The sequence below is a fragment of the Acinonyx jubatus genome, chromosome E4, assembly GCF_027475565.1.
Source record: "Acinonyx jubatus isolate Ajub_Pintada_27869175 chromosome E4, VMU_Ajub_asm_v1.0, whole genome shotgun sequence".
Taxonomy (NCBI): Eukaryota; Metazoa; Chordata; class Mammalia; order Carnivora; family Felidae; genus Acinonyx; species Acinonyx jubatus.
In genome coordinates, this window is record NC_069395.1 from 38,519,318 (window position 1) to 38,542,944 (window position 23,627).

At 50.2% G+C, this 23,627-nt stretch overlaps 1 protein-coding gene across 2 annotated transcripts in view; it reads left to right on the forward strand.

Annotated features, from left to right (window-relative positions):
* Positions 1 to 20,477, forward strand: part of RPS6KC1 (ribosomal protein S6 kinase C1) — a 318,908-nt gene extending 298,431 nt beyond the window's left edge. The window contains exon 17 of one of the 2 annotated variants that reach the window (XM_053208746.1): positions 17,539 to 20,477. In XM_053208746.1, coding sequence (XP_053064721.1) covers positions 17,539 to 17,612 — 74 coding nt within the window. In that variant the 3' untranslated portion in view covers positions 17,613 to 20,477. The remainder of the gene's footprint in view (positions 1 to 17,538) is intronic. The other variant, XM_027074460.2, reaches the window with a different exon arrangement.
* The last annotated feature ends 3,150 nt before the right edge of the window (positions 20,478 to 23,627 follow it).

A 23,627-nucleotide genomic window follows, 5' to 3' on the forward strand; every position in this document is an offset into this window, starting at 1 on the left:
TGGGAAAGCGGGGACTGGGTCTCCCGGTAAGGCTTGGGAGAGTTCTGGAACACGGTGCCTATTTTTCTTTCCTCCTTTCCCCTTCTCGTTTTGCTCCCTGTCTTCCGCACGTTTCCTCTCCTCCTTAGCTGGGTGCTTATGGGGCCAGCCTTATGTTGCACCCGCTGAGTCCTCCCGTTCATCTGGTCTGGTTCCCAATGTGTGATTTAGTGGTGGTGCGTGCCCCGCACACGAGCAGGAGGTGGCGGGAGGGGAGAGGGAGGGGGGGGGGAGAACCGTTTGATCTGCTAAAACGCACCTTAAGAGCAAACCCATCCACATTACGGAAGGTATCAGCTGGGTCCTGCCTACAGTTATGTCAAACAAAGTGTGCTGCGAAGTGCCAACTCTCCCTTTGTGCTGTGACACCGAGAGCTGCCAAAAGATATTAAAAAGCTTGCATGAACTAGGTGATGGCAGCTGTAACTATCTAAGTTATTGCCTGGCAGCTGCAGCACTGCCTCACTGCTGCTGGCCGCCTTTCTAGTTGGTTCTCCATTTGTTTGCCCTTTCTCTAGCAACCGAGAGCCCCGAGCCTGCGGTGGGCGAGTGGCCGCCCCAGCCCCCTTGCGCCTGCGGTAAGGGAAGCTCGTGGCCCCGCCGCCGAGGAGGGACCCCCCCCACCCCCCCGCCGTGACGTGGCTCCTGGGGAGAAGTGGTTTCTCCTGGCCGGGCCCCAAGCCTAGTTCTGCATCGGTCAGCTCGACTTTAAGGAGCCTTGGCCGAGCGGATACACAGAGCAAGCACGCACGCCCAGGCGCAAGCACCAAATGCAGCTTTTTGTATTTGTGTGTGTGGCTTTTTTTTTTTTTTCCCTTCCCCGTTGGCTCCGAGTGAGCTAGAACAATATCGCCAGCTCCAAGCCCTGCCAGTCCTACATCTGCTCCCTAAAACCTCCAGCAAATAAGAATACGGTGGGGTTGTTTAACCAACACTTACAATATACACACTTTTCAGCTCCTCTCCCCCTGGGTTGCCCAGGCTCGGAGATCTGGATGCTGGTGGCAAAGGGTTGAGAGATAAGGAGCTAATGATCCCTGTGGGCATCTGTCTCTGAAGCCTCCTTCTCTGGCATGTTGATCTGTGGCATAAAATACATTTCATTGTCATGGGCTTCGGGGAAGGTGTCTGTACCGAGCTGTTTTTTTGTATTCTTCTGTTGAGTTTGGTCTTTTCAGCTGTCTGTTAAATAATTCATACAGCTCATGAAAGTAATATTTCTGGGATGTAGGGGGTTCCATTTTTCCAATTCCCTTTCACTCCATCTTTTTTTTTTTTTTTTTTTTTTTTTTGAAGCGGTTGTGGGGAGAACTTGGCAGGCGTGGCCTGGGTGGTATAATAAAGCCTTCTGTCTTTTCCTCTCACCTCTCCAGCTCAGGCTGGGAGGGCAGGAGGGGTTGTTGACCTTCAGTGGGCCAAGTCAAGGTGAAGGCTGAGGTTGGAGTTTGGTTTTCATCTCAGAGTTCAGCCATAAAGAGATCCAAAGGCATAGGCCTTTTTAAAATTCTTGCTGCGAGGGCCTTTTCCTTCAATATTCTCCCAAATGCTTGCCCAGTGCCTAGCATGGGACTTTACCCCTGGTAGATAATGGCTGTCTAGCAAAATGGATTGAATTGAGGCCATTCTGGAGGAAGGCAGGACTCAGCATTCGTAACCTCTGTTATGATGAAGTCAATCAAATAACCACACTGGCCATTTTGTTTATCTGCACGTGTCAGGGTGGTGTTCAGGTTTTGTCAATGCAAACGCAGCGTCTTGTTCTAGAATGAGTACAACCTTTCCATTCCAGCCCAGCAGAGCCCAGACCTGGGTTTTACGTCCTACAGAGTGCTGGCCTCACTTTTGGCACTGGATTGCGGTTGAGCATTTGTCTATAACCCTGAAAGTTCCCTGAGAGCAACGACCAGGACTGCTTTGCTCATTACTGGAGCCCAGCACCAAAAGCAATGTCGGACACCTAGCAGGTGTTGTCTAAGTGTTTGTTGAATGAATATGTAAAGTTGCGCATGATGTCATATACAACCTTCCGGAAAGTCTGAGGTGGGAGGGAGGTTTGTCAGAGCCTCCCCATCCCGCTGGATGCCTCCTTTATCCTGGATCTCCTCAGCCCCTGAGGTGCCCTTGAGGAGCTCATGTCTAGGTGCCGTGGCCATAATCTTCTCTCAAGTGAGGGTCTTTGGAAAGGCCCTGAAGACTCAGGCTCTGGAGGCAGATGACCACCCACTTGTTGGCTCTGTGACCTGGGGCAAAGACTCCATGCCCTTATCAATAAACTCTAAACCCATCTCAAAGAATTACTGGAGTGTGTTATAAACCGAATGTTTGTTTCTTCCCCAAATTCATATGTTGAAGCCCTGACTCCCAGTGTGGCTATCTTTCGAGAGGGAGTCTCCCAGGAAGTAATTAAGGTTAAATGAGGTCATAAGGGTAGGGCCCTTATGCTACAGGGAAGAGGTGCCAGAGAGCTCACTCTTTCTCCTTCTCTGCATGCTCCGAGGAAAGGCCATGTGAGGACATTGTGAGAAGGTGGCCATCTACAAGCCAGGAAGAGAGCTCTCACCAGACACGGAATTGGCTGCAACTTTGATCTTGGGCTTTCTAGGCTCCAGAACTGTGAGAAAACAAATGTCTGCTGTTTAAGCCTCCCAGTCTGTGGTATTTTGTTGTGGCAGCCCGAGCTGACTAACATTCAACGACATAAAAACAGAAATCATAGCACAGTGTTTGGCACATAGTCAGGGAAACAGTATGGAAGTCTTTGTCAAGTATTTATGGTCCACCAAGGACACGAGGCTGGGGTGGGGGGCAGGGTGGAGAGAGCAGAGGAACCTCCTTGTCTATATTGGGAAAGGACTGGGAATGGTTTTACATGAATCTGGGAAGGTTGTGGAGGAGGTGGGATTTTAGTGGGCGTGACGATGCTTGAGGTCTTTGGAAGGCAGAGGTGATGGGAGGCCTTTCTGATCCGAGGGACAGACAGACAAAGGCATGGGAAGGGGCGGGGACTTCTATTATTGAGGGCTGACTGTGTGCAAGACCTGTGCTCTGTGTGTCACACACGTCCCTTCACTCAACTCTCTAGTCCCCCCGGCCTACCCATCCAGTAGGTAGCACCACTCCCAGGCTACAGACAGGGCAGGTGATGAGAAGGGCTAGAATTTACTGCACACTTGCAGGTGTCTGGGTACATGTATATTCTCCCTGGGTCCTCACAGCAATCCCATGAGGAGCATTGTGGCATCATCCTAATTTTATAGATGAGGCCATCAAAGCATAGTACTATGGTTGAGCGTCTGGCTCAAGGTCACGCAGCTAATGGTGCTGGCAAAGGTATTAGACCGGGCAGGCCAACTGCTGAGTCTGTTTTTCGTCACGTACATTGATGTCTGGGTCATGCTTTGTGCTTCCTGGGGGCTGAATAAATGGGTCCAGATCCCACACTGGCAGGACTGAGACTTGAATCCAAACCTTTCCGCTGTATCACACTGCCCCGGAGGCAGGAATGTGATCCCTAAATAGTGGGGTCTGCCGAAGGAGCAGCGGCAGTAATGGTAAAAATGGACCAGGAGAGATGATGACAAATGACATAGCATAGGGAGAGAGACAGTGTCTGGGCCCCGTGGGGGTGGGACGCGGGAAAGCAGCTGTGGTGTGTGCAGGGCAAAGTGGTGGGGTAATCTTCATAACAGCCCCAGGTGTTTGGTACGATCATTATCCCCATTTTATAGATGAGGAAACTGAGACACAGAAAAGCTAAGAACCCTGCCTAGGATCACACTAAGTGGCGAAAGGCAGGATTTGAACCCAGATGAGGTGGCCTCTGTACCCATCCCTCCTGTTTTGCCATGCTGCCTTCAGTGGAGCCTGGATGATATTATTGGATAACCTGGTGGGGGGGGGTGTTTATAGGCAAAATAAAGAAGACAGAGGGAAAATATTGCATGTCTCCTCACTGGCAGAGGACCTGAGAAGGTCAGGTGTCCCCTTTATCAGCGAGGCTGGTGCCAGTACGGGCCTTGGTGCTGCTTCGGGGGTACTCTCCCTGACCCAGTGCTCAGCAAACAGATTTGCACTGACGACAGTAGACGTCACGGGACTTGTGCACCCTGGTGACGCTTGGGGTGTTTCCAGGAGGCCCCTGTTTCACCTCGGCAGATGCCATGGGGCTCTGTGTGGTATGGGAGCGAGCATCACGGCTACTGCCCTCCCTCGGTACTGACCTCAGCTGGTGGCCTTCTGCGAACCACTGTTTCAGATGCTGCCGGGCTTGGAATCCAGCCGGCTCTTTACTAGCTGTCTAACCACGGGCTAGCCTCTCTTCCCTGTGTGTTGGCTTCCTCACCTGTGCAGGGTGGATGGTCATCGTACGTCGTCACGGGGCTGTGGGGGGGGGGGGGGCGTACACGAGGTGCTCAGAGCCATGCTTCATACCTGTTACCCAGTATTAGCCCTCATGGCCCTGTTCCCATCCCAGCCGCTCTGGCTGTCTACATGCTTGTGACTTGCTCACCACCACGGCGTGCAGGCTTCGCGCAGCTCTCCTCACCTGGTGTCTCCATCACTGACCTGCTGGGGCCCAGCAGCAATTCTGAATGCACTGGGTGAACTCCCTGGGTCTCCTCCGGGGCCCGGTGGAGCTGTGATCTGTCCGGCTGAGTGGCTGACCGTCCGGCTGAGCCGTGATCTGTCCGGCTGACTGCCGTACGTAAGGGCTGGCTCGGCCCTTCCGTTCCACCTCTGGTTCTTCACGACCGTGGGATTGTTTGTTTTCTCCCGTGTCCGAAGGTGTCACTGTCTTTTTCTTAGCCATCTTTGTAGATGTAACAAGTGAAGTCACCAAGGCCTTCAGACAAAATGAGAAGAAGGGATCCGAAGACAGCTCTTGTATCCTTTTCCTCCCAAACTGCCTCGGTATTAAATAACTATTCCTGGAACACCTTTTGTGCCAGGCTCCGGGGACCCAACACAGACAAACTGGACACAGTCCCAGCCTACAGAGAGCTTTCAAGCCCAGGAGGGGGCCCGTAAACCAAATGTGAAGAGGCTGTGGCCGACAGTTAATCCGATGTCCCAGACAAAGTTCTGCTGAGTGGGCTTGTCCATAACAGGTTTGCTGCAGGGAGTTGCGCTCCGTATGCCAGACTGACCGGCCTTTGAGGGAATTGTATAGCATGTTCTGTTTTGGTGTTACTAAGCACATTGCAGGGTTTGGTAAAAACCCTGAATTTGAGTGGTGTAACTTTCATTGCAATTGCCAAGGCTTCCAATTGGCTGTAGGTGGAGAATCCGCTTTGTAAATGGCCCAGTTTTTGGTCTCAGACTGACCGATGCCCACCACCGTGGCTTGCCCACGTCACCCGTGCTGCTTTCTCAGGGACCCCACTTTGCATATCAAATTTGTCCCACCCAACAAACATTATTCATAATGAGCCTACTGTGTGATAGCCACTGTGCTGGGCCTGGGAACTATAAGCTGAATCAGAAGACACGAGTGCCCCGAGGCTGATTCAGCTCAAAGAATTTGCGATCTTTCCCCGAGAAGTTGGGCATGAACAATTTTTGTAAATCTGTTTTTAAGCGTATTAAGAGAGTTTACTTTTGAAAAGAATCTTCAAATTCAGTGTTTGGATTTTCTGTACACTGTGTGTGTGTCTCGAGGGTGGGGCAATCTGGAACTCATGGTAGCTGAAGTGAAGGATAATTAGGAAGACAGTGACACAGTGTCCCTTCTAGAATGGAAGGGGCCCAGGTAACTGTCCAATCCAACTGCTGGATTTTTACAGATGAGACAATTCAGACCCCAGGACATGACACAAATGTCTCTGGTGGCTGAACTGGCCAGTGGCATCGCTGGGGCTCGTGTCAAATGCTCCTGTCTATGTGCCCCGATGCCTTCTTACACGGCGAAACCAGTTGTCCAGGCTTTCTCGTTTCCAGGTTCCCCCCTTCGGTGCAAAGAAACGGCCATATAACCTTTCCATAAAACCAGACGGGGCTGTTTAATCTCAGGCCAAATTGCCCCCCAAAAGCACTGGTCCTTGGGGGCCCAGGTTCTGCCACTCTCTGTCCACTTGGAGCTTCCATGCAGAATTTCAACTCCGCTGCAGCATTTGGCTACTTGCAATCACTCCGCTCCAAGAGATTGTGTGATGCTGACAGTCCTCTTGTGCCCAGAAATCCTACTAGAGGAGGAAGGACAGATGCAGCCACCACTGCCCTTGGTGGGGGAGGCCATCGAACAGAAGGGCACGAGAGCAGGGACATGGCACACGAAGCCTATTGTCCCGGCCACGGCGGCCCTGGGCACCTCAGTGCCTGTTCTCCTGGGCTGCTACTGCTTGAGGCAGGTGGAGCACGGACGGGCATGTGGCCCTGGAGGCCGCGCCTGCCAACAGCGGCCCCGGTGGGCATGGGGAGCAGGAAAGGGCCTGGCGTGTTCTTCACGCAATTCCTCACTTATTTGGACTAGCAAAGTACTGACTTTGGGAGTTTGACTCTTCTGGCAAATGAGAACCCGAGGGCTTTGGTGAAACGAGGGGCGGACCAAAATCAAGAGCCTTTCTTCAGAGCTCTTAGAAGCTCTTCAAGGGATGGCTTAAGATTTTGGCTGTGTCCTCGTCACCCCCAACTCGTCTCTCTGGCTGGGGTCCTGTGCTAGTCCTGGGAAAGGTGATGCCCTTACTGCACGCATTCAGAGCAGAAAAAGGGGAAGGGGCCACGGGGAAAATCTCGCGGTCATCTGGAAGATGCTGATCTTCAGCTGAGCGCCTGTAAAATGATAACAGGCCTGGCCAGGAGGAGAGGGGACAAAACCAGATAAAAGAAAAGCCCCAAACAAAGAGCGTTCATTTCAGCTCCTCTGTCTTCTTTCAGAGGAAGACTAACTACATGATTGTTGTGAACTAGAGTCAGGACCATGGGGACCAGAACATTCTCTGCTGATTTTCTTTCTTCTCCTTTTTCTATGGAGGGGTGTGTGGAGAAATAGTGGGGGGAAGAGAAACTTGTTGAAGAGAGCCGAGCAAACAATGGCTGGTGAATGCCAAAGCTGGCAGTCAGTGGTTCTTAATGTTTGAATGGAAGTGGCTGGAGCTCGCTTCCCCCCCCCGCCCCCCCCTCCACGGTCCATGTTGCCAAGAAAACATGGAGTAGCTGTTTTAAGCATTTACAAATGGTAATGTACCAACAGCTGGTCTCAGTCCAACCGAGCTATTGTAGGGGTATTAAAAAGACAGGCCAGAGTTGGAGATGTACTGCCAACCTCCCTTGCAGAGTTGGGGAACATTTTCCTTGGAAAAAAAAGGTCTTATATTCCTGCAGAGATCGACAGGACGGTTCCTCCCGTGGAGTCAGTGCCTTGCTTGGCAGAGGAGGCCGCGCGGGCAGGCGAGCCAAATGCTTCGGCGACAGGGAAGCTGGGAGTCAGGGGGCTCGCGGCGGATTTATCAGCGTGGCCACGCCGCCTCCCTTCCCGCGGTGCGACGCGATGCGTGTGCGCGTGCGTGTGGACTGGGCCGTCCGCGTGGCCCGGGCCGTGTGGCCTCCCACGGCCGGCGCGTGCGCATGAGCCGCCGCCCCGCTACGCTACGGTCCCCTCCTGCTCCGTGTCTCGGCTGTGTGCTCCAGATCCATCGCGCCTTTCCTTTTTGCTCAGGCCAACGGAGGGAGGAGAAAATCTGAAAACTCGGTCCTCCCTCCCCGCCTCCCACCTCCTGTGCCCCTCGATGGCACAGGGAGGCACCCGAGGGAAGGGCAGTCCACCTTCCCCCCCCCCCCCCCCCCCGTTCTTTGTCACAACTCCCTCTGTCTGGGGCACTCTTCAGGGTTTTGTTCATCTCAGGAAATTGTAACACACAGAGCATGCTTCTTCGCTAAATGTAATTACCAGCGGCCCTGTGTTTATGGATGAGGCATGGTGGAAAGTAATAGAAAATGATTATTTTTCGTTCTGAAGGCCTTCTTTATTAGTGGTGCGGTAGGGACGTCAGCTGCCTTCTCTGAATGGCAATGCAATGTTTTGCTTTCCCCAGCAAGATAAACGATCTTATTTGTTGATGTTTGGTGCTTGAGATGACATTTATGTGAAATAAAAGGGACCAAATTAATAATAAAAAAAATGATTAGCCAGACACAAATGAAAAATGTACATCTCTCCCCCACCCCAGTTAAGTTGTTTGTATTTACATGCTATTCACAAATAATGGCAAAATGCCCAATAGTTGGATGGCAAGGATTTTTTTTTTCTTTTACAATCATATGGCTCGATTCCGTTTTCCAGATCTTGTCTGAGAGCTGCTATTTGAAATAAAAATGTTTGCATCCGTTTCCTCATTAATCCTTCCGTTGTAATACAACCTGCTGCAGGGAAATGGCAAAACAGATGCAACAATGAAAATTAAAAGGGATGGACACTTATCTTGGGCTATAAAAGCTGCTAACCATGTAGGAACTAGAGAGGCTTTTGGACAGAAAATATGGCAAATGATAGAAACGATCATCGGACTAAGAGTTTGCTATTTGGAAAACTCTGGTGGGACATTTCTCTGCTCGTAACGGCTGGAGGATCACTCCTCAGCTAAGTGTACACCCGAGAGAGTGCTTGTCTGCTTTGCCTTGAGGCCTGTCTTCAATATTTGGTGCGTCTACCCATCTGGTTTCTCATTGGGCTGGAATTTTCTCGACACGGAACAAGCGCTTTGCAGAGTCTATAGACCTCCTATTTTGGGGGCTCCGTATTTTGTTTGGAAATATTGTTTCCTGCCCTCTTGGGAATCAGAGGCTCAGGGCAGAGCTGCACTGACCTTGGTCTTTATTTTTGCAACCAAACACATTGTCTCCTGGGAAGGTGGAAGGGTTTATGGCACGAGTAGGGGTGAGGGAGCATGAGTCCACATTGCTCAGACGACTTGGTGAAAAGGAAGAAGGTTCAAATGCACCTTTTTGGGAATACGTGATACCAATGTACGTCCCAGTCTGGGTTTTTCCGCCCCCCCCCATATAATTGCCTGATGTTACCTCATGCTTCTATTCAACTCCTGAATTCATAGGGATTTGGGGGTGTAAGCAGATTCAGCGTTTTTGTGTGTATTTATTGAGCATCACCTGTTTGCAGTCTGGGCGTAATACACAGAGAGAAAGGCAGAAACATGGTCTTTGCCCCCGTACAGCTTATAAACCTCTTGGCGGAGACCGAATTGGCACAATTAAATAGACATAAAGACAAATAGCCAACCTGAGCGGTGCACGCGGGAGTTGATGTGTGGGATGTGGGATGAGAACATGACTCAGGGCAGAAGGTTTATGGTGTTGGAGCCCTGCACGCAATGCCGAGGGCACGAGGCAGTACCACTTGCTGATGGACCAAACAAACCCTGGCCGGTGACCTGGACAAGTGGAGGGGATAAGGGCCCACGCATGTGGCATGTTTGTCCAAATATTTCAGGCTTCCGGCGACTAGCCCTTGGCTTGAGTGACACAATGGAATTAGTTTTGGGTCAGACGGAGATGCATTTCAGACCTGTCTAGGAGGTCTGGTGGAGGAACACTAGTGGTAAAGAGGTTCTGCAGCTGGGTTAAGTGTCGGCTCTGACTTGGCCTTAATCTTTCAGTATCTCTGTTCTCAAATCCGTGAAATGGGTAGAATCATAGTGCCCACTTTATGGTAACAATATGAGGGTTAAATTATAGAATGTAGCACAGGGCCTAGCACCAAGCACATACCCAGTAGATGTTAGCATAAACAAAGAACTGTTCTTATCCTCTCGATATATCTGTTTTGTTTTCATTTCTATTCTCGTCTAAGATGTGGGTCCAAGTGTGTGTTAATTGTTCTACTTAGGATCATCATGACAAGGGGGATGCTTCCCTTTTCACTTCAAAGGGAGGCCCACTCCAAATTATGTAGCTGAAGGCAGGAAGCTGGGCTGAATTACCTCTCACGGTCGTTTCTCACAATCTGGTTCTTGAATCTTTCGAATTCTGCTGCTTCAAAAGCCTTAGCAGGACTTGGCCACAGGGAAGTGTGCCTTTTGGTGAGTGGGTGGGCAGGCAGAGGTTGATTTGGCACAGCCCCCAGGACAGAAAAAGTCCCACTGATGATGTAGTTGGGAGCCTGGTTCAGTTGAAAACCTGTTGAAGCATCTTTGTCAGCAGAACCAGTGATCTGCTCCCGGTGCTGCCGAAACCCGCACTACTAGGCAGGAAGACAGTAGCCCAGTGTCAAGGTGTGAGGACTGGCGAATGCAGCAGAGGGACCAAGCTGGTGCTGTGCGAGCAGAGATGGATCAGAGGGTGGGAGGAGGAGGTCAGGGCCGGGGACATGGCTCTTGTCAAGCTAAACCTTAGGGTAGGTCCTAGCGCGGCGTCCTCGTTCATCACTAACTTGGGCGTGAGCATTGACAGTTACACCCAAATTACAGCCTCGCAGATGTTGATAGGTGTTAATAATGAGATCCTCGAGGGAAGCGCCACAGCTTACCCATCTTTGTATTTGATTTCAATGGCACTTGCACTTGCTGGCCCAGAGTGGACTCTTGCTATCTGTTATTAGGTGATTGACTGTGTGAGCACTTCGCGTGTGTGAGACTGGTGTTTTCTTGCCAAGCGTGCCTCCAATACTGATGTGGCTAGAAAGAAAATTCAGGAATTCTGCTTTGGCGTTCATTTCGTTGGGCAAGTGAGTCATTTCTAGAACAAATTTCTGTGCCTTACGTGTGGATGTCAGCCTTTGAAAAGGCTAGCCGGATCTTTCTTTTCCTTTCTGGGAAGGGAAGGATATGTGAAATTCAATGACATCTGCTGAAATTCAAACATATTTTTATTTATTCATGGCCATGATCAGGGCAGAACCTCTAATTTCAACCAATAATTAGACTTGACAATAGATGTGGAAATAAAACATTTTTGCTGAATTCACTTGTCATTCCTCCCTGCTGTAGCTGGTGTAACCCAGATGTCAGCTGTCCCCTTATTTTTCTCTTGGAGCTCCCTCTCCCTCAATCCGTTCATACTAATGCTTTAGTGAGCCTTGTGGCATTTACTCAGGGTTCCGTGGGGGAGACACGGAGAGAGGGCCAACACTGCATTCTTCACAGTCACCCACTTAAGTATCTCCTGAGGTCCAAGACCAGTTTTCTAAAGGCATTTTTATTGCTGCTCTACCGAGAGTCTCTTTTTCTTTCTCGTCCCACATACCCAGAGCAGAGGCTTCAATCCTGCACCCTCTCTGCCTCCACCCCCAACCTCCAATCCCTCTCCTTGCTACTATTCCATCATTTATTTCATTCCCAGTTGAATGCCGTCCTTCCTGCTGCCGTTCACGGCCAATTTAAAGACTTCCAGAGCAAAAGCCCCACCGGCCTTTGCAACTTGACTAACAGTCCTTCTGGAAAGACTTGGATAATTGCCATTTTCCACACTGATCATACAAGTGTTTATTTAGGCTTTTTTGCTCTGCGGTCCTTGGAATGAAAGTAAGGATTCTGAGATGGCCATATCTGCAGAAAGTTGTTGCTGGCCTTTTCCTGAGCTTTCAGGGGAGTGATGGGGCAGAAGCTAGAAGGTAGGGAGATGGGGAGTGAATGGGAGATGACGAAGCAGAGACAGTGGGAACAGATGATACTTTCAGGATGTTTCCTTGTGGAGAGGAGAGAGACGGAGCAGGATGAGGGTCAAGAGAAATTTGTTCCACGAAAGAGGGAGATGCCAGCGCATGTCCAAAGGGTGATGAGAAGGAGGAAGTAGAGAGGGAGAGGCTGAGGATTAGAAAAAAGAGGGGATACTCACGGAACAATGTCCCTGAGAAGGGAGGAGGACATAGGGCGCGGAGCACCGGAGGAGGGTCTAGCCACAGAAGAACACAGATGCGTTGGGAAGAGGGAGGGCAGAGGGTACAGGGCTGCGGACAGGTGGGCAGTGGGGCTGGGTGGACGGTGACCTCATGGTAGGCTGCGTGAGTGCAGTCTGAAACTCTTTCCAGGTAGGGGCTATGCTGTTGGTGGTGGTTGTTATTTACCACGTGTGTTCCTGGAGCCCACCTGCAAAGCTGGTCTGCAGGCTCCCTGCGGACAAGCGTCTTCTCTGTCTTCTCCGTGGTCTGCCGGATCCAGCTCCTGCTGGTGCTGATTGTTACATCTTTAGATAGTTTGCAAGCCAGTCGTTAAAGCGCTGCTAGCATGCAATCAGCCGTGGAGAGAGAGAGTGTGTGCTCTACGGAAACTGGCAATGACTACAAATCAGAACCTTTTCTTTCCCTGGAAAGCTGGTTCTTAAACATTCAGCAGCACACCATTGCTTGCAACTCTGGTGCTCCACCTTGCACCGTTTGCTGCACCGCGTGACCTGTCCACCTTGTTGAGCGCGCCGCCCTGTACCTCCTGGAGTGCACATGACGGCGTTTCTCTGCCGGGCCTCAGTTTCCCCCACTGTTCTCGGGTCTTTGCAGCCTGCAAGACCAGGTGGAAACAGAACACGTGTGGAGGGGGCACTGAGAGGGTGCATCGCTGAGGGAACGGTCACCGGGGTGTTCATACCATTCTGCAAGAGACGTTCCTGGTGGCAGTGCCGCGACTCTCTCTACCCACCAGCAAGGGTGGCAAACTTTGGCTTTAATTATTTATTTCTATGCCTGCAGGCCGACTGAAGAGGGATTTTCCCATCCCTCTCAGCTCCATAAAACACCTGCACGGAAGTAAGCCGTGCGGCTGTCCGGTTGCTGTGGATGCGGGTGCTGTCAGGGCCTTGGAAGCTTGTAACTCACCAGCAGAGCAGCTGCCACAGGCTTCCAGGAGAGGCTCTGGTCTTCCCGGGTCCAGAACACTGCGGCGGGGCTTGCCTCCCCCAGCCACTCCCCTTGCCACAGCTTCCCACAGCTGCTCCTGCCCCGCCGCCTTTGGCCAAGAGCAAACATTGGGGGATCTGGAACTCAGGACCTGAGATGTCACGGGTCTACAGTCCAGGGAGTGTGATGAAGCGGAGAGGGCCCCAGCTTCGGAGTCTTACAGGCCTACGGTTGAGCGTGGGTTCTGACAGATAACGCCCCAGTGACTTTGGGCAAGGTATTAAATCGTCCAGTCTTGGAGTTCTCCTCGGCAAAGGATTTAGTGCGATCATGTCTGCAAAGAGTCTGGCATGTGCTAGGATCTTAAAGTGTTGGTTGAAGGGCCGGTGTGGGACTGAGGGCGATTAATTCGGGATTCAGTAATTCCCTGGCTCTAGGAAAGCCCCTGGACTGCTGCTGTCCTCTGGTCGCTAGTCACTGACACTTCCTATGATGCCCCACGTCTATATGCTTCCATCGCATGCTGGCACTCAGTATAAGGGTGGACACGTTTGGGGGCACCTGGGTCGCTCAGTCAGTGAAGCGCCTGACTCTTGGTTCTGGCTCAGGTCACGATCACACGGTTCGTGAGCTCGAGCCCCGCGTTGGGCTCTGTACCGACAGTGCGGAACATGCTTAGGATTCTGTCTTCTCCCTCTTGCTGCCCTTCCCCTACTTTTTTTTCTCTCTCTTTCTCAAAAGAAAGAAATAAACTAAAAAAAAATAGAAGGATGGACACATTTTATGGTGCTGGAAACCAAGCAGGAGGTGAAGTAGGGAGCAAGAGCTGAAAGCAATGGTGTGCTGCTGAATGTTAACAACCAGCTTTCTGGGGCAAAAACCTGATTTGTAGCCATTGCCAGTTTCCGTAGAGCACACACTCTCCATGGCTGATTGCACGCCACCAGCGCTTTAACGACTGGCTTGCAAACTTCCTAAAGATTTAACAATCAGCACCAGCAGGAGCTGGATCCGACAGACCACGGAGAAGATGCTTGTCCACAGGCAGCCTGCAGACCTGTTTTGCAGGTGGGCTCGGGAACACACGTGGTAAATAACAACCACCACCAGTAGCAATGCATTTAAGAATAGTTATAAAGCAGCACAAGGCCATGCAAAGAAACCATTTACATTTGAGAGTATTCCATAAAAGGAAGGATCAGAGCTGAGTCAGGCTGGCATTCCAGATGAGAAGGACCTCGACGGAGGGAAGGTAGGTCTTTCAGAATGGGAAAATGGCATTCATAGAGGCTCAAAAGAGAGGTCTAGAAAATCCAGCTCAGGAGTGGGTTGGGAACAGCACAGAGAAAGAGCAGATGATGAGTTGGTGGCCCGGATCCTGGGCTCTGCGGTCTGAGAAAGGCGGTTTTGAGTCCCGGTTCTACTGCTCACATAGGAGATTTAAGGCCCTAATTCATAAAATGGAGATGCCATCTACCTTTTAGTGATGTTGTGAGGGTTAGAGATAATACAGGTAGAACGTTGGCTCAGTGCCTGCAGTTAGCGAGGGCTCGATGAATGGCGGTCATTAGTGTTGCCGTTTGCCTTGTCTAGCTTTTCATGCCCCAGTGTCCCTGAGTGTCCTACATACCCAGTGCAGGCCACGGCATGTCCCGGGAGCCCACCTCGAGTACTCTGTCTGACCAATGACATGCCCCTGGGCCAAGGCTGGACAATAGGGCATTTTCGGATTGTTCTCTGTCCCTGCCCTTCCTGACTCTGGTGTCATGGGGCAGCTTTGAGAAGCTCTGTGTCACTACCTTCTCTTACATGGTGGAACCTGTCACCTTGAGGCTGCTGTTCCCTGGGCCCCCTTTGTCTGCTCATCCTCTCCTCTAGGCGGGAGCATCAGGGAAGCTGCTGGCATATGGGGATCCTTTGGTTTGTTCCATTTATGTTTACTGAACACCTGGGCCTGGCAGTGTGCTGGTCACTGAAAAGCAAGATGAATAAATGGGGCATAGTTTGGCCCTCAAGGTCCCAAATGGTGGTGGCAGTGAGGGTGCTCAGCTGTGTTAGTGTCTACATGTCAGGACAAAGGAGCTCATCTATACCACAGCGGACTTGGGCAAAGCCTCCACCTTAACCTGGACATCAGGCCAGTTTGTGGGACGTGTCAGCAACTCCGGAAACCCTAAAGCCTTCCACAAAGCCCTGTATAAATTCTCAAAACACAAATCCTTTAGAGCAAGTCAATGTAAAATCTATCTTCATCTTTTGAGTAAGGGGTGCCGGAAGTGTCCAACACATCAGATAAGATGTTGCTACCAAATGGTTGGGGACTGCATCAGTACAGCAGGTCCCAAACGTCACCCGATGCCCTCCCCCATTTGGATGGATGACTCTGCTGCACATGAGCCCCTGTGTGGCCCTTTGTTCAGGTGACCCAACTCTGACATCAGTTAGTGTTTTGCAGATGACTGTACCCCTGCTCTTTCTTCTCTCTCCCACTTGTCTCATTTGTTGTCCTATTTCCCTCCCTCCTCCTCCTCCTCCTCCTCCTCCTCCTCCTCCTCCTCCTTCTTCTTCTTCTTCTTCTTCTTCTTCTTCTTCTTCTTCTTCTTCTTCTTCTAAATTCTTCCCTCAAACCTTCAAAGGGCTCTTATAGGCACCACTTAGACTCTCTGGTTTTAGGGTTAAAGAAATTGCTCATTCTCAGTTAAATTTGTGGTGCTTTTCAATCTGTAGAACAAATTATTGGTTCCAATTTACTAGCATTCCATGGAGAAGGATGGTCTGTCAGCAACAAGGAGAGTTTTAGAAAGGTAAGAAATCTGAGGTTTGAGGGGAGGGGTGCTGAGGCTAGCATAGGAGTCAGGAATGCACACACACGTGTGCATACACACACACACACACACACACACACAGACAAACACACATGCTCTCTGAGTTAGGGCAAAATCAGCAGAATCTAGGTAGGCTGGCAGGTGATCTGAAATTCTGGAGGTCAAGACAGAGGGGTAGAGAAGAAACCAGAAAGGAATTTAAGAACCAAATGAACTCAAGCTTCAAAGGGTTAGGTGGAGTAACTGCTAATTGGGAACCAAAGGGCCAGGGGCAGGGCCAGGGGAAGGAGAGGTTATGCCAGTCTGTCTGTTATGCCAGTTATGTCTGTCTGTGTCACATTGGTGGGGACATGCTCCCTGAGCTGTGTTTTCATTAGTGGGATGGATTGTGCTGAGCCGCTCGCACTTCCTTCTCGGTGGGATTATGACCCAAGACGTATGCTTGTGACACTGGATTCACAGGACTTCCTTCATGGATTTATTTTAAAACTTTTGGGCTTTGAAACTGGTATAATTGTTCATGTTTTCTTCTTTCCTTGACCATTCAGAATCAAATCGCGGTCCATTTCTTAGTGTGTACCTATTAGAGCATCATTTTATTTATAATTCACTTTTGGGCTCATCCTGTTTTCTTCCCTTATATTTCCCTCACTTATATTTCCTAATTTCTCTGTGTATGTAATCCACCTCAGTTCTTTTAGAGATCACACTTAGAGTTAAATAAAAGTGATTCCTATAATGTTTTGCCTCTACATTGAATACATGTGTATCGAGAGCCCATAAGATGGTTTGTGAATCCTTGAAATCTCAACAAACAATATTTTGAGAGCTCTCAGGGCTAGATTTCAATGAAAAGGTAAATGGCTGCCCTCAAGGAGATTCTAGTCCCAAGTCATAGATAAAACTGATCGATTCAAGTTGACAGAATTGTTCAGGTACAGGATTACAGAGGTAGTATGAATGGAAAGGTTTAGCTTGGTCCTAAATCCATTCAGGAAACATTATTGAATACCTACAATGCTTGAGGCACCGGATTATTTCCTGCGGTAAAGCTGTTGGGCCACACAGACAATATACACCTTGGTCATGGCGAGGGTGTGGGCTGGGCCAGCTCTCTGGAGGAGGTGACTTGTGAGAGCGCGCTAGCAGGACAAGAGTAGACTAGAGTAGATATTTGGAAGCTGGAAGACGCGAGCCTTAGCCATTGTGAATGCTTTGAGTGCCTCCGGCATTTTCTTCCTCATCTATCATAGAAGGCTTTTTGGTCAGGTTAAGGAGGTGAATGTTCCCTCCAAAGACTGCTTAAAGTCCCAGATTTTTTTCTGCTTGTAGGCAGTACAAGCTGCTCTGATCACCCTCCCCTGCCTCTGTCACCTCCTTTTACACGCTGACCAGGTCTTGAGCCAGACAGCCTGTGGGCCAGTAGGCACACCAGGCAGCCAAGCCTCACCTACCTATTGCCATAGAAGCCCAGCTATGAAGAGCACTAAGATGCCCATCGCTGTTTGGAAGAGGGGAGCCAGGGCGGGCCAAGATGGCAGATGGCTAAGAGCGGCATGCTGTTTTCGGGCCCCTCTACTTTTGTTACTGGTGCCATTTGAAGCTGCTGGTTACTGTTTTTAGCTTGGCTGTCCATGGGCTTGAGGAGGGAGCTTTGGTAGTCACTCAGGAATGCAGGGTATTTTTAGCGAAGAGATTCTGCTTCAGGCATGCGCATTGTGTTTCTCCAATCTCAAGCACGGTAGAAGAGGGCTGGCCACTGGAAACTTGGGGGATCAATCAGCTTAGCTGAGAAACTCACAGAAAAAAGAAGAAGGGGGGGCAGTCATGTATGATCAAGACCCTCTGGTCCGCTGGGATTTTATTTTTAAACCTTGTCTCTTCATTCCTCTTCAGAATGCTGCCCAGGTGAATCAGAGGTAGACCCCAGGAAGGAAGAAAGGGTGGGAGAGAAACTGCCCTGGGGTTGAAGAGCTCCCTAACAGAACTCCGAAGCCGTGGAAACCACACGTATTGGGCCCGATCACAAAAGAACAGGTAGTAGTGAGATGAACACTCACTGAAACATTTTCTCGAGCTTGAAATCAATTGGTAGTGATTTATTTTTTAATGAACTCACAAGAAAGATTGAGTGAAACGAGTGTTTGCCCAAGCACGTCTTCTCCTCGCTCTAGCGGCATACGATTTTCACAGTGGCTACGAATCGTCTAGCTGAACACATTCCTTTCCTTCTCTTCCCCGACTGACATCCCCGCCTCTGCCTCCTTCAGAGATGGGGAATCTGAAGGCCAGGGAGTTTCAGTGACTTGTTCAAGGTTATACTAGTTTGGGACTGGAGCCCAGGTGTCCAGACGCCACATTGCCTGTTTTCTATATTATTTCTATATGGCCTGTGTTTATCGTATTATTGGGAATATCTCTGTTGTCTACCTTTTGTTCTTATTTTAATGAAAACATTACATAAGAACTTAAAAGGCTGCCCGAGAGAGAGGTAGGTGAAGATCATGCTTAGCGTCTGGGAATTACGAGAATGTTTTAGCTCCTTTCCCGGCTACTTTAGTTTGTTTTCTTCTGTTCAGTGTAGCTCCCATTGACTGAGCACCCAAGGCACTGTGTTGGGTGTCGCCACGTGGATTATTTTGCAAACGCATCAGCCTTCGAGGAAAACATCAGACCCATGTTTCCAAAGTCTGAATACTGAGGTACAGAGGGGTTAAGTGGTTTGCTCAAGATCAAATACTAGCAAGGGACAGAGCTGGAATTAGAAGCTGGGTCTGGCTGCCACAAAGACCAATGCTCTTTCGCTCACTCCAGCTGTTTACAACATACCTGGAAGCTGTATTTTTCTGTGTCTTGGGCACGATAGTGGGCCCTCTGATCAGTGGAATGTGCTACCTGTGTTCACTTGCCATGTGGACTTTCAGGAAAGTGCTGGGGGAGATGCAGCCCATTCCTTCTCACTCTTACATCACTAATCCGTGAAATGTCTCCTCCTGCACCCTCCCAAGAAGTCTCTCTAAAGTGAACGCAGACTGTTTAGACCATTCCTTCCTCAGACCCTCCGCTTTGCTTTACAGCTGCTACCGGCGTCTCTGGGCTCCTACCTTTGTTCCAGAGCTCTTGTTGTGTGTGTTTTGTTTTTCCCCAGTGAGTTTAAAATAATGCAATTTAGCATAATTGAAAGAGTGTTTATTGAATGGCCTCCCAAGGAGCTAGGAGCTGGGTCACAGAGGTGGCTCTGTTACTTCGGATCTCATGACAGGACTGGGCCCTGAGCCACTCATTTATTCTTCTAACAAACACAGTGCCAGGCAGCCTCAAGTTGCAAACGGTCTCGTTGGGAGGAATACAAGTACACAAGGGAACCCCAGTGTCCCAGACACCTCCAGCTTTGTGGGCCAATGGAGCTCAGTGGGACCCAGCCCCCCACAGTCCACCGGTGTCCCCAAGTCTCCAGGGGCTAGCTCACTGCCTCCCTCCTGACCTTTTCAGATGCAGCAGGCTTCCACATTAGGCTGTGTCTGCCCCACCAACCCCCCTTAATTCATTGCACAAAGATTTCAATATCCCGTTTGGAATACTGAGGATACCGGAGGTCCTAAAATGATAGGAACGAGAACGAGGAATCTTATTTTTCTCAGGCAGTGAGGTTCCCAGGCTGGACGGGAGGAGGATAATCATAAGCTTACCGTCCCACCGGGAAGATATGACCTGCCATAGCAGGCAATGTGTGAAGCAACCTTTAATTGAAAATTAACTTGTGTAGCTTAAACCAACATACCCTAGGAGTTTAGAGAAAGCAGTGGTCAGTAAGAACTGGGATCATCAGAGAGGATTTCAAGGTGAAACCACATGCCCAAAGCCACTTGTGAACCGATTGGTGTCAGAAAATGGCCCTTAAGGGCCCCCCGTTCCTCTCCCCGGGCTCTCCCCTCTCGAGCGATACCAATGGAAAACAAATGGTGTGTTCAGTTTACATCCCTACTTAATTCAGTTCTTTTCAGGCCACACAAAGTTTCTGTTTCAACAAAAGCCTCCAGTGGGGCGCCTCTGCAGATTCCCTCTTGTTCTGTCCTAAAACAATGGGATGGGGACAGATCATGACAGAGTATGGTGAAGGCCGCGGCCGCCCTGCCCGAAAGACACAAACGCTGCCTTTCAAGTCCGCAGCAGTAACCCAATCCCCTTTCCCGTCTCCCTGTGGGATGAGACCAGGTGGAAGAGTGAGGGGGGAGAAGGTCATGGCAGTTTTGACCCGTTCAGGGTGTGTGGAAAAGGGTCTTTTCTTCACCTGGCAAAGAAACGCGTGCCTCTGATGCTGCCCATGACCAGCTCTGTCCATGCCCCTGCCCCCTCCACCCCTGTTTGGGCACCAGACCGCAGGCCAAGTCGATAAGAATTGGACCCTGGGGGACAAAATCCTTCTGCAAGGCAAACAGGACTTTCTCCGGGTTCTCTGGCTTGGTTCCTCTGAACCCGCAGTCGACATCTCCAAGTCACAAAATGTCGGATTGGAGCCGCTGTCCTTGGAAAGAAGGGAAACTGGCACTTGGTTCTCATCCATGGCAGTGATCCTGAAAGGTTTCCTGTTTAACGCTTTATTTGCATTAAAAAAAAAAATCGCCAAGCATCTCGGAACTGAAGAGGACCCAGTGTGCGCTGTTCCTGGGCGGAGGCTGGTGCGCTGGGAGCTTCCACACGGCACGAACCCGGCTTCTCGACAGCAGCCATTTTCAACATGATCCTTGTGTTTGCTTGGCAAAATCCGGGATTGGAAAAACAAAAGGTTTTCCTGCCAGATTCCATTAATTTCAGCAGCAGCAGTAGCGGCAGCAATCTGGTTCTCTCGGATGAATGTTTGACGAGGGTGGCCAGCCGTGGGGTTTGGGGGTCTTGTGGGGTCTTTTCCAGTGAAAGTGTGGGCTCTCCCTGCTCATATTCTCTCTCCCATAAGAACATGTGGCCAGACAGGATGACGGGCAAATGAACTGGCCACGCACCGCAAGCAGGTGGGAGGACGGGGCGCTCTGAGAGGGAGCAAGGGTGTGGAAGGAAGGGACGGTGTGGGGTCTCCTCTGGCCCAGCCCGGGAGGGGTCAAAGATCACTCCTCACCTGCTGGAACTGGAGGGCCGCCAAGGGACCTGGTGCTGGAACGTGAGACCAAAGGATAAGTCCCGAGGTGTCTGTTCTCTGGGGTCGCAGGACACTGCCTGCAAAACAGGAGCTGCCCTGTTACCAAGGGTGACACAGACAGAGGGGCCGGTGACCCAGCGTGAGCAGGAGTGGGCTGGGGAATTTCCACTGGTTCCGCCGTGAGGTTGGCTGGTGGGTGTGACCTGCCTGGAATGTTGTAGGAGTCCCCTAAGCGGACTGGGGATGCCCCACTCGTGGGTATGGTCCTGAGAGTTGGCCCTGCGGGCAGATGGTGATAGGGACAAAGGGCTATTTGCTCAGTTGTTTTTCAGTTGTATTTTCTCCTCTCCTTTTCTTAGATTTTATAACCTGGGAAGAAATTTTATGGAACTGGGAGGATCAACGGATCCATGACCAGTAGAGTGAGCTCACTAGATGGTCGCTTGCCTTTCCTAGGAGGTCAGAGGAAAGGTGGATGACGGCCCCCGGGGTCTAGGTCTAGAGAGCTCACCTGTAAAGAGCTCCTCATCACCCCAGGCTAGATGGCAGCCTTGGATTTGGTCACTTTCCAGAATTACCTGGTTAATCAAGGTCTTCTATAAGGATGACAAGTGGCCCAGGGGCTATTTAAAAACAAACAGCAACAGCAACACCCCCACCCTCCCTCCTCTCCCCCAACTAGCTCACAGTCCTCTTACCGAGCACTAGGTCACCATGATGGTGATAAAGCAGCTTCACTTACGGAATCCTCGCTGTGGTGCCTCGCCCTGGCCTGGGGGTGCTGTACTACATGTCAATCAATCTCCTTCCTTCCTTCCTTCCTTCCTTCCTTCCTTCCTTCCTTCCTTCCTTCCTTCCTTCCTCCCTCCTTCCCCTCACCTCTTCTTCCTTTTTCTTTCTTTCTTTCTTTCTTTCTTTCTTTCTTTCTTTCTTTCTTTCTCTCAGTTTATTTTGAGAGACAGAGTGAGAGAGGGAGGAAGCCCATGTGTAAGGGGGGAGGGGCAGAGAGAAGGAGGGAGAGCATCCCAAGCAGGCCTTGCACTGTCAGCAGCAAGGAGTCAGACGTGAGGCTCAAACCCACGAACCATGAGATCATGACCTGATCCTAAATCAAGAGGCAGACGCTTGAACGACTGAGCCACCCGGGTGCCCCTACATTGTCAACATTTAGACCTTTGTCATTCCTGAGAAGGCACGACTACAAATGAAAAAGCAGACTTGAAGACCTTAACTTGCCCAGATGAAGCTGTGGCTTTAATACATGCTTGTTTCCCTGCAAGGTCTGGCTGGAGCCCCCCAGAGGGAGGGGGAATCCTGACACAGGGGCTCCTTTGCTCACCCCAGTGAGTGAGAAAGGACTGGACATGTCGTCAGTCCCCAAGGTCCTGCCTGTAGGCCTGTCATCCAAGAGGTGGTAGCCCCAGCCTACTAGGTGTCATGTCGCTGCTTGAAGTTGAAGACAGTATCAGGATTCCTCACCCTGTTGGGGGGCTTCCGGGATGTAGATTTCGCGTGTATGCTGTGTGTCTGCATCCGAATGCAAGAGAGAAGGAGAGAGGGAGGGGGAGGGGGAGGAGACTTCAAAGGACGGCAAGACTCAAGATTTCTAGTAGATCTGCAAGGAGATGGAAAGAACTGTTAAATGAGAAAATGCAAAGAAGCACGTTTGTGGCACCTGAACGTACATTCCATTTGTCCAGCTTTGCTCTCGCCCCCTCCACTGACTTGATCTGCTCTTTGTTGCCAGCCAACGTGTGGGATTTATGCTTCGTGGCATCCTCCAAATGCACAGCAGACGCTTGATGAATGGTGGTGGTTGCGTTGAGATGAATGATACTTGGCCCGCTAGAACATAAGCTCCATGGTGTAGGGAATATGTCAGTTTTGTTCACGGCTTATGTCTGGCTCTTGAAGTAGTGCCTGGCACATAGTAGATGCTTAATTAAAACTTGTTGAGGGGCACATGGGTGGCTCAGTCAGTTAAGTGTCTGACTCTTGATTTTGGCTCAGGTCGTGATCCCAGGGTCATGGGATCAAGCCCCAAGTCAGGTTCTATGCTGAGTGTGGAGCCTGCTTACAAATCTCTCTCTCTCTCTCTCTCTCTCTCTCTCTCTCTCTCTCTCTCTTTGCCTCTCTCCTTTGCTCACATTCTCTCTCTCTCTAAAAAACCAAACGAAGCCAATAAAAAAGCTTATTGAACAAATCCTACAACTACAGACCTATAAGCCCCACCAGTGACCTGCATCTGAGTGTCCTCAAGGACTTTCCCTTACTGATGGCAGTGCTGGGAGATGACTAGGGAATCCATTCTCTGTCCAGACAACATGAGAGCCTTCAGGTTTTTTTTTTTTTTTTTTAACTTGAGAATCTTTCCCGACTTTAACTACAAGAATGCTAGGTGAACATGACAGGTGGGAAGCTGAAGATTAAAGTCACACTTTTTAGTCTGTATGCCAGAAAACCTCTGTGTAGACTGTCATGATGTAGGAACTCACACCCCTTCTCTACTGATGGGCAAGGTTGGTGGCATATCCCTATATCCTCACGGATGTTTCCATTGATTCCATCTCTTTCCGTGGAGCGACAGTTTTACCTATCAACTTGGTTGAGCTATAGCACTGGGTGATTTAATCAAATACTAATCTAAATGTTGCTGTGAAAGCATTTTGAAGATGTGGTTAGCATCTAGAAGCAGTTGACATTAAGTAAAGGGAATGACTCTTGCAAATGTGGATGGACCTCATCTGATCAGTTGAAGACCTTAAGAGCCAAAATTGAGATTTCTCAGAGAAGAAGAAATTGTGCCCCAGGACTGTGGCTTCAACCACTGCCTGAGTTTCCTGCTGCTCCA